The following is a 10,474-nucleotide window of genomic DNA, read 5'->3' as shown; positions in this document are numbered from 1 at the left end:
CACATGTGATATTGAATTATTATTATACAGTATTTATAAAGTGCCAATAGTTCGCTCAGCGCTGTACATTACAAAGAGGGACAGAACATGTGACAGAACAATACCAATACAATGTGATACACGAGGGGTTCGAGGGCCCTGCTCTTTCGAGCTTACAATCTAGGAGGGAGGGGATGGTGGCACAGGAGGAGATAGCTGTGGGGGATGGAGTAGTAGGAAGAGTGGAGGAGGTCGGCAAGTTAGCAGGGGGTGGGGTAGGCTTCCCTGAAGAGGTGGGTTTTCAGGGTGCACCTAAAGGAGAGGAGAGTAGGTGATAATCTGATGGGTTGGGGCAGGGAGTTCCAGAGGATGGGTGACACCCTGGAGAAGTCCTGGAGGCGGGCATGGGAGGAGGAGACCAGGGAACTAGAGAGAAGGAGGTCTTGTGAGGAGCGGAGTGTGCGTGCTGGGCGGTACTTGGATATTAGGTCAGTGATGTAGTTCGGGGCAGTATGGTGGACAGGAAACGGGTGCAGCTGGAGGTGAGAACTGGTCAACATACACAAATATAAATACACCATTTGTTCTGAATATAGCAGGAGTTAATGCGTTTTGGAGTTAAGAGTGGAGGTAGGAGAAAGGTGCATTTACCTGTGAAAGTAGAGAAGGCATAATTAGATTGCTGTTTAACTGCTTCTTCTATGCACTCCTTCTAAGCCGCACTCAATCTGAAGCAGCACCCCCATCAGAGACTGTGCCCCCTATGTATATTGAATGGCATGGTTTACCAATTGCCGCATGATCCTGTTGCGCGACCATTGCGGCAGAGTCGCATCACCTTTGGGTTGCCATTGAAAGATTATCACACCCACATTATGTTGCAATTGTCAGGATTTGGAATCACAGCGATTCTACCTGCGCTCCCAATTCACTATGTGACTAAGAAATAAATGCTCTGTAGAGATGCAAGTTCTGTATTTATACAATAAATTCTGTACTGTGTGCAGTGCAAAGAGGCTGATTAGTGCCGCCCTGGCAACCCACACTTTTTTTAGTTGCTAATGGCAACAACTCCAATTCTAAGCTCATTTCCTCCATTTTCCATAAACCCGCCTCCATTACTTTTTTTACTGGAAAATATTTTCGCTTTTGGGGTCATTGTTAACACTTGTAACCCCTAGCAACCAGAGCTAGCCTGCTCCGGCATGACAGGAGTACAGTGAGCAGTGATTGGTTACTATGGGTGACCGACATAGAGAGCGGGCTGCACACACACGGAAGTCCCGGCTGCTCCAGGAGAGAGAGCACGGAGCGGGGGTGGGGAGCAGGCCAAGGAGGCAGAGACAGCAGAGGCCGGGGGAGGATGGCCGGGCTCCGGGTGTTGGAGCTGTACAGCGGCCTGGGCGGGATGCACTGCGGCCTGACAGGTAATTACAGCGAGCCCGATAGACTGAGGAGGAGGATATGGAGGATGTCCACTTCCTGTACTGGGCGGACACGTGTGTGATGTATACAGATGGAGACATTGTAGTGTGTAATGCATGGAGAGTATAGGAGACTCACACATAGTTGTTGTAGACCTTTTTATTTAGGGGGGGGATAAGAAATGTCCCCCCAAACAGGATAACCTGTAGATAAACAAGAGAACCACAACCTTCTGGAAGGCCTCATTCACATCTATGCGGGTTTGTGTGGTAGCGTCAGCCCGTGTATTCAGTTGGCCTGCCGGACTTTCTTTACTGCACCATTGTAAAAATGCAGCGGGCGGGAAATCGCATAGTGCACCATGCGATTTCCCTTTGGCTTCCGCACCCACATTGCATTTTTAGATACATGGGGGTCCCCAACGCCTTTACAAACAGTATGAAATGTTTTTTGATTGCGGGAGGTCGTGGGTGCGGGAATCAATGCGATTGCGGGAGGTCGTGGGTGCGGCAATCAATGCGATTGCGGGAGGTCGTGGGTGCGGGAATCAATGCGATTGCGGGAGGTCGTGGGTGCGGGAATCAATGCGATTGCGGGAGGTCGTGGGTGCGGCAATCAATGCGATTGCGGGAGGTCGTGGGTGCGGGAATCAATGCGATTGCGGGAGGTCGTGGGTGCGGGAATCAATGCGATTGAGGGAGGTCGTGGGTGCGGGAATCAATGCGATTGAGGGAGGTCGTGGGTGCGGGAATCAATGCGATTGCGGGAGGTCGTGGGTGCCGGAATCAATGCGATTGAGGGAGGTCGTGGGTGCGGGAATCAATGGGATTGAGGGAGGTCGTGAGTGCGGGAATCAATGCGATTGCGGGAGGTCGTGGGTGCCGGAATCAATGCGATTGAGGGAGGTCGTGGGTGCGGGAATCAATGCGATTGAGGGAGGTCGTGAGTGTGGGAATCAATGCGATTGCGGGAGGTCGTGAATGCGGGAATCAATGTGATTGCGGGAGGTCGTGGGTGCGGGAATCAATGTGATTGCGGGAGGTCGTGGGTGCGGGAATCAATGTGATTGCGGGAGGTCGTGGGTGCGGGAATCAATGTGATTGCGGGAGGTCGTGGGCGCGGGAATCAATGTGATTGAGGGAGGTCGTGGGCGCGGGAATCAATGTGATTGCGGGAGGTCGTGGGCGCGGGAATCAATGTGATTGCGGGAGGTCGTGGGCGCGGGAATCAATGTGATTGCGGGAGGTCGTTGGCGCGGGAATCAATGTGATTGCGGGAGGTCGTGGGCGCGGGAAGCAATGTGATTGCGGGAGGTTGTGGGCGCGGGAAGCAATGTGATTGCGGGAGGTCGTGGGCGCGGGGATCAATGTGATTGCGGGAGGTCGTGGGCGCGGGAATCAATGTGATTGCGGGAGGTCGTGGGCGCGGGAAGCAATGTGATTGCGGGAGGTTGTGGGTGCGGGAATCAATGTGATTGCGGGAGGTCGTGGGTGCGGGAATTAATGTAATTCCTGCACCAGCAACCGCCAGCATAGAGGTGAACCAGGGTTAAGGCACACATTTGGAATTGCAGACAAAATTGGGACAGCATTTTTTTTAACCGCTTTCCTGCCGCCCTATAGTAGAACTAATGCTACAGGGCGGCAGGGCTGCACAAAATCATGTACGTATACATGATTTGCATTACTGGGTAGGGGGCACGCATGCGCCGCCCTACCCGTGCTGCCATTGGGATGTCAATCAGCGATCACCCAGTGATCGGCAGAGAAAGCTAACGGGAGAGACCTGTGTGTAAACAACACAGATCTCTCTCCTGCCAGCAAGGACATGCTGCTTTGTATTTCTCTGCACAGCATGTGCAGAATTTTCATAGGCGTTTGAGAAGCATTAAAAAGCTAGTGTGAACGTAGCCTCAGTTTTTGTTAAGTAATTTTTCTTGCACTGATGGCCGCTGATGATGTGGCACTGATGAGGCTGCAATGATAATCAAGGCATTGATGATCAGTGCTCTGATTATCAGTGTAAACAGTGCATTCAATCACAATGTACTCACTCTGCCCTGTCAGACTTTCCGGTTACACATACAGCGTGTGAGAAAAGGTATACCGATGTGGCTTCTGTGATTGGCCTTTTACTGCGATCTGTGATCATCTGTGTCCAAAAGATTGTAACATAGCAGTTGCATCTAGAATTCTTCAAGAGGGCATAGATTTAAAGTGGTTGTAAAGGGGTTTTTTTTTGTACAAACATGTTATACTTACCTGCTCTGTGCAGTGGTTTTTCACAGCCCCAATCCTTCTCTTCTTGAGTACCCCTCCAGCATGCCTGGCTCCTCCCCCCTGCCGAGTGCCCACATAGCCATTTGCTATGGAGGCACTTGTGCTTTCTCACTTCCGAGTCGCCTCTGTGTCCATAAGACACATGCAGTGTGGGTCAGCCCACTCCCTCCTCACTGCCTGTGTTTGACAGCAGCAGGAGCCAATGGCTCTCTCTGCTGTGTCTGTGCCAATGAGGAGGAAGAGAGCTGGAAGAGCTGCTGCTCTCATGCACATCTCTGGATTGAAATTGGGTTCAGGTAAGTATTAGGGGGGGCTGTGGGGGAGCTGCGTACTGAAGGTTTTTTACCTTCGTGTATAGAATGCACGAAGGTAAAAAAACTTCAGCCTTTTGAACCACTTTAATTCAGCACCTATTGGTCAGGTAAATATAAACCTTCTTTTAGGCCCTGTTAACCATCTGGGTGTTCTAGAATCGTCAGCAGAATCATGCAATGTTGCCCGCGATTCTGGATCAGGGCAAATTGTTATTGTTAATGGCACCCCAAAATTGCAAAAGAAATGGGCATTTTTTTCGCATAAAAAAACATGCGCAAAACACTAAAAACCACGCTTCCCAAAAATGCAAAAAGTCAGCTCCAAAAATAGTTACAGAAGCTTCTTTGGCACATTTTTGGAGCAGAGAACAGCCCATTCAAATAAATGCTGCTCCGAAAACATGGCAAAACCCGCTCATGTAAAAACACACTAAAAGCTTGATGTTCTGCGTACACTAGATGTGAACAAAGTTTTACTGGGTGTGCTGGTTTAAATTTGGCCACTTATGCAGGCCATAGATGAGTCGAAAATCGGCCGATTTTTCGGCCGGAAAAAAAATCGGCCGATTTTCGGATCGTTAGTGGGCTATTTGTTCGGCCGTTTTTCTGTATTTTGGCCGTTTTTTTGGTAAAGTTGGAAAAAAATCGTCCGATTTTCGCTGCAATTAGTGGGCAAATCGGCCGATTTTTTACCGATAAAAAATCTGCGCATGAGCAGTGACCTGCAAGAGGAAGACAAAAAGAAGAAGAGGATGAAGAAGAGGATGAAGAAGAGGAAGAGGATGATGAAGAAGAAGAGGACGCGGATGAGGATGAAGAAGAGGATGAAGAAGAGGATGAGGATGAAGATGAGGATGAAGAAGAGGATGAAGATGAGGATGAAGAAGAGGATGAGGATGAAGAAGATGAGGAAGAAGAAGATTAGGATGAAGAAGAAGATGAGGATGAGGAAGAAGGAGAAGAAGAAGAGGATGAGGATGAAGAAGGAGAAGAAGAAGAGGATGAGGATGAAGAAGAAGAAGAGGATGAGGATAAAGAAGAAAAAGAAGAAGATGAGGATGAAGAAGAAGAGGATGAAGAAGAGGATGAGGAAGAAGATGAGGATGAAGAAGAGGATGAAGAAGATGGAGAAGAAGAAGAGGATGAAGAAGGAGAAGAGGATGAAGAAGAAGAGGATGAAGAAGAAAAAGAAGAAGAGGATGAGGATGAAGAAGAAAAAGAAGAAGAGGATGATGAAGAGGATGAGGATGATGAAGAAGAAGAGGATGAGGATGATGAAGAAGAAGAGGATGAGGATGAAGAAGAGGATGAGGATGATGATGATGAAGAAGAGGAGGATGAGGACGAAAAAGAAGAAGAAGAGGATGAGGATGAAGAAGAAGAAGTAGGATGAAAATAAGAGGAATTCCAGTCCAGCAAAAAGTGTGCCTGCAGAGAGCTCCGCTATTTCTTTGACAGTTCTCTGACAGTTCCTTGACATTTACAGCGGTTGCAACATTGTATCTATTTGTTTCCGAATAAAAACATCTGTATCCTAAATGGAAACAAATAGATACATTGTTGCAACCTCTATAAATGTCAAGGAACTGTCAGAGAACTGTCAAAGAAATAGCGGAGCTCTCTGCAGGGACACTTTTTGCCAGCTGTAGACGGGATGAAAATCGGCCAATTTTTTTTTACCATTGATGGTAACGACTGATTTTTCGTTTTTTAAAAGAAAAATCGGCCGTTTTTCTCCCCGTCTATGGCCTGCATTAGTGACAGGGTTATGTTAAGGCTGGCCATACATTATACAATTATCTTCCAAATTTCTGCCCAATTTCCTGTAGATTTACCTTCAACTGTATAGTGCAAGGGCCTGCCTAATTGGAAACAACTGAAAGTGTTGTTTAGGTTTGTCCTCCTATTATATGGTTTTTGGTAAATCTAAACCAAAAATCTCCAGATAATTGTATAATGTATGGCCAGCCTAATGCAGGCCATAGATGGGTCGAAAATCGGCCGATTTTTCGGCCGAAAATAAAAATCGGCCGATTTTCGGATCGTTAGTGGGCTATTTGTTTGGCCATTTTTCGGTATTTTGGCCGTTTTTTTTTTTTGGTAAAGTTGGAAAAAAATCGTCCGATTTTGCCGATCGGTCGATTTTCGCGGCAATTAGTGGGCAAATCGGCCGATTTTTTTACCGATAAAAAATCTGCGCATGAGCAGTGACCTGCAAGAGGAAGACAAAAAGAAGAAAAAGAAGAAGAGGAAGAGGATGAAGAAGAGGATGAAGAAGAAGAGGATGAAGAAGAAGAGGATGAGGATGAAGAAGAAGAGGATGAGGATGAAGAAGAAGAGGATGAGGATGATGAAGAAGGAGAAGAAGAAGAGGATGAGGATGAAGAAGAGGATGAGGATGAAGAAGAGGATGAAGAAGAAGAAGAGGATGATGATGATGAAGAAGAAGAAGAGGATGATGAAGAAGAAGAAGATGAGGATGAAGCAGAAGATGAGGATGAAGAAGAAGAAGAGGATGAAGAAGAGGATGAAGAAGAAGAAGATGAGGATGAAGATGAGGATGATGAAGAAGAAGAGGATGATGAAGAAGAAGAAGAGGATGAAGAAGAAGAGGAGGATGAAGAAGAAGAGGAGGATGAAGAAGAAGAGGATGAGGATGAAGAAGGAGAAGAGGATGAAGAAGAAGAGGATGATGATGAAAAAGAAGAAGAGGATGAGGATGAAGAAGAAGAGGCTGAAGAAGAGGATGATGAGGAAGAAGAAGAGGATGAGGATGAAGAAGAGGATAAGGATGAAGAAGAGGATAAGGATGAAGAAGAGGATGAGGATGATGAAGAAGAAGAGGATGAGGATGAAGAAGAAGAAGAAGTAGGATGAAAATAAGAGGAATTCCAGTCCAGCAAAAAGTGTCCCTGCAGAGAGCTCCGCTATTTATTTGACAGTTCTCTGACAGTTCCTTGACATTTATAGAGGTTGCAACATTGTATCTATTTGTTTCCGAATAAAAACATCTGTATCCTAAATGGAAACAAATAGATACATTGTTGCAACCTCTATAAATGTCAAGGAACTGTCAGAGAACTGTCAAAGAAATAGCGGAGCTCTCTGCAGGGACACTTTTTGCCAGCTGTAGACGGGATGAAAATCGGCCGATTTTTTTTTTACCATTGATGGTAACGTCGGCCGCTTGAACGACCGATTTTTCGTTTTTTAAAAGAAAAATCGGCCGTTTTTCTCCCCGTCTATGGCCTGCATTAGACTAGAATCCTACTTCTCTGCACACCAGATCATCATTTCCAGGTAATAGGTGTGAATTCCTGAGCAGTTTGTGGCCATCTACACATTTATTACATCTCAATCCATGGCTCAGTATTGATGCTGGAGGCCTTGCTCTGCTGTATGGCTCTTCCAAAAATTGTCATCTATAATGTATTTTTGACATTAGGCCTGGTTCACACCTATGTGTGCTGCAATTTGCTGCGGTAAAAAAGGTCCCTAACCCTTTTCAAAAATGCAGCAGCTGAAAACACATAGATATGCACATGTCCCATAGGAAACCATGTTACATAGACTGTAGTGAGCTTCTGAAAAATACAAAAAGAACTAAAAAACACATAGGTGTTAACCGGGCCTAAGAGCCTTTTTGGTAAGTTTGTTTGGTCAACTGTGGCCTTTGTGCTCCTGGATTGTGGTGGACCTCCAGTTAGGTCCATATATATTTGGACACAGGCACAATTTTCAGACTTTTGGCTCTGTATGCCACCAGAATAAATTAAATTGAAACAATCCAAATGAACTTGAAGCGCAGACTTTCAGCTTTAATTCAAGGGTTTGAACATAAATATAAGTAGAAATTTTAGGAACTGCAACCATTTTTATACACAGTCCCTCCATTTTCATGGGCTCGAATGTAATTGGACAAATGAATATAATCATAAATAAAATGTTCATTTTTAATATTTTGTTGAGAATCCTTTACTGGCAATGACTGCCTGAAGTCTAGAACCCATGGACATTCCCAAAGACTGGGTGTCCTCCTTTCTGATACTTTGCCAGGCTCTAACTGCAGCTGTCTTCAGTTGTTCTGTGTTTGTGGGTATTTCTGCCTTTAGTTTTGCCTTCAGCATGTGAAATGCATGCTCAATTGCCTTGAGATCAGGTGACTGACTTGGCCATTGCAGAATATTCCACTTCTTTTCAGACAAAAGCACCTGGGTTGCTTTTGCAGTGTACTTTGGATCATTGTTCTTCTGTACTGTGAAGCACCGTCCAATCAACTTTGCTGCATTTGGCTGAATCTGGGCTGGCAGTATATCTCTAAACACTACAGAATTCATCCGGCTACTTCTGTCTTCTGTCACATCATCAATAAACACCAATGACCCAGTGCCACTGGAAGCCATGCATGCCCATGCCATCACACTGCCTCCACCATGTTTTATAGATGACGTTATGTGCTTTGGATCATGAGCTGTTTTAAGCCTTCACCCTTTTTTCTTCCTGTCATTTTGGTATAGATTAATCTTAGTTTCATCCGTCCACAAAATGCTTTTCCAGAACTGGTCTGGCTTTTTTAGATGTTTTTTTGGCAAAGTCTAATCTGGCATTTCTATTCTTCAGGTTTATGAATGGTTTTCACCTTGTGGTGAACCCTCTGTATTTGCTCTTGTGAAGTCTTCTCTTGATTGTAGACTTTGACACACATACACCTACCTCCTGGAGAGTGTCCTTCACTTGTCTGGATGTTGTGAATGGGTTTTTCTTTACCATAGAGAGGAACCTGCGATCATCCACCACTGTTGCCTTCTGTAGACGTCCATGCCCTTTTATGTTGCTGAGCTCACCAGTGCATTCTTTCCTCAGAATAGTCTACTGTTGATTTGGCCACTCCTAATATTGCTGCTATCTCTCTGATGGATTTGTTTAATTTTTGAAGCCTTACAATGGCCCATTTCACTTGCATGGACAGCTCCTTTGAATGCATGATATAGGTTCACAGCAATAGATTCCAAATGCAAATACCACACTTAGAATCAACTCCAGACCCTTTACCTGCTTAATTGATTAAGAACTAATGAAGGAGTAGCCCACACCTGGCCATGAAACAGCTTTTGATTCAATTGTCCAATTGATTTTGGTCCCTTGAAGAAGGGGTGATGGCTACTCTTAAAGCTGTAATTCCTAAACCCTTCCTACAAGTTGGATGTACATACCCTGAAATTAAACCTGAGAGTGTGCACGTTCAGCCCATATCCATTATATAACTATAGCTTGAATATGTTTTGGTAAACACCTGAAAAAAACTAAAATTGTGCCAGTTTTTTTCGCTCCATAAGACACACTTCCCCCCCCCCAAAAATGGGGGAAAATGTCTATGCGTCATATGGAGTGGCTGGTCCGGTATTCCCGTCGCCGCTGTGTCAGAATACCATGCCAGCCGTTCGGCTCTTCTCTGCAGCAGAGCCTTACCTGTTCCTCGGTCCAGCGCTGTACAATCGTCTCTCCCGACGCCGGCATCTTTAGTGTGGGCACCCGGCTGTGACATGTGCGAGAAGTGCTGCGCTTTGCGAAAGGTCTGGCAGTCTTCTGGGACCTGTCACTTGTCCCAGAAGACGGGGAGGGAGGACAACTCCGCGGAAGTGGGAGCAGGTACCTGTCAAATTCGGGTACCCGCTCCCTCTCCCGCCCCAAAGATAAGCAGTTTCTGTTCATCTCCTGTGCTGTGTCCGCAGTCTCTGGTCATCTCCTGTGCTGTGTCCGCAGTCTCTGGTCATCTCCTGTGGTATGTCCGCAGTGTCTGGTCATCTCCTGTGGTATGTCCGCAGTGTCTGGTCATCTCCTGTGGTATGTCCGCAGTGTCTGGTCATCTCCTGTGGTATGTCCGCAGTGTCTGGTCATCTCCTGTGGTATGTCCGCAGTGTCTGGTCATCTCCTGTGGTATGTCCGCAGTGTCTGGTCATCTCCTGTGGTATGTCCGCAGTGTCTGGTCATCTCCTGTGGTATGTCCGCAGTGTCTGGTCATCTCCTGTGGTATGTCCGCAGTGTCTGGTCATCTCCTGTGGTATGTCCGCAGTGTCTGGTCATCTCCTGTGGTATGTCCGCAGTGTCTGGTCATCTCCTGTGGTATGTCCGCAGTGTCTGGTTATCTGTGGTATGTCCGCAGTCTCTGGTCATCCCCTGTACTGTGTCCGCAGTCTCTGGTCATCCCCTGTACTGTGTCCGCAGTCTCTGGTCATCTCCTGTACTGTGTCCGCAGTGTCTGGTCATCTCCTGTACTGTGTCCGCAGTGTCTGGTCATCTCCTGTACTGTGTCCGCAGTCTCTGGTCATCTCTGTACTATGTCCGCAGTCTCTGGTCATCTCCTGTACTGTGTCCGCAGTCTCTGGTCATCTCCTGTACTGTGTCCGCAGTCTCAGGTCATCCCCTGTACTGTGTCCACAGTCTCTGGTCATCCCTGTACTGTGTCCGCAGTCTCAG

General features: G+C 46.5%; 1 protein-coding gene across 2 annotated transcripts in view; it reads left to right on the top strand.

Moving 5' to 3' along the window:
- Window positions 1-1,249: 1,249 nt before the first annotated feature.
- The window catches only part of TRDMT1 (tRNA aspartic acid methyltransferase 1), an 81,460-nt gene continuing 72,235 nt past the window's right edge, over window positions 1,250-10,474 (top strand). Inside the window, exon 1 of one of the 2 annotated variants that reach the window (XM_089693705.1) lies at window positions 1,250-1,406. In XM_089693705.1, the coding sequence (XP_089549831.1) occupies window positions 1,343-1,406 (64 nt within the window). In that variant the 5' untranslated portion in view covers window positions 1,250-1,342. The remainder of the gene's footprint in view (window positions 1,407-10,474) is intronic. The other variant, XM_089693704.1, reaches the window with a different exon arrangement.

This window comes from Staurois parvus, unplaced genomic scaffold, assembly GCF_062004578.1.
Source record: "Staurois parvus isolate SC_StPar_1 unplaced genomic scaffold, SC_StPar_1.0 ptg000636l, whole genome shotgun sequence".
Lineage (NCBI taxonomy): Eukaryota > Metazoa > Chordata > Amphibia > Anura > Ranidae > Staurois > Staurois parvus.
The sequence above is the reverse complement of the archived record's forward strand: the minus strand, read 5'-3'. Positions and strand labels throughout refer to the sequence as shown.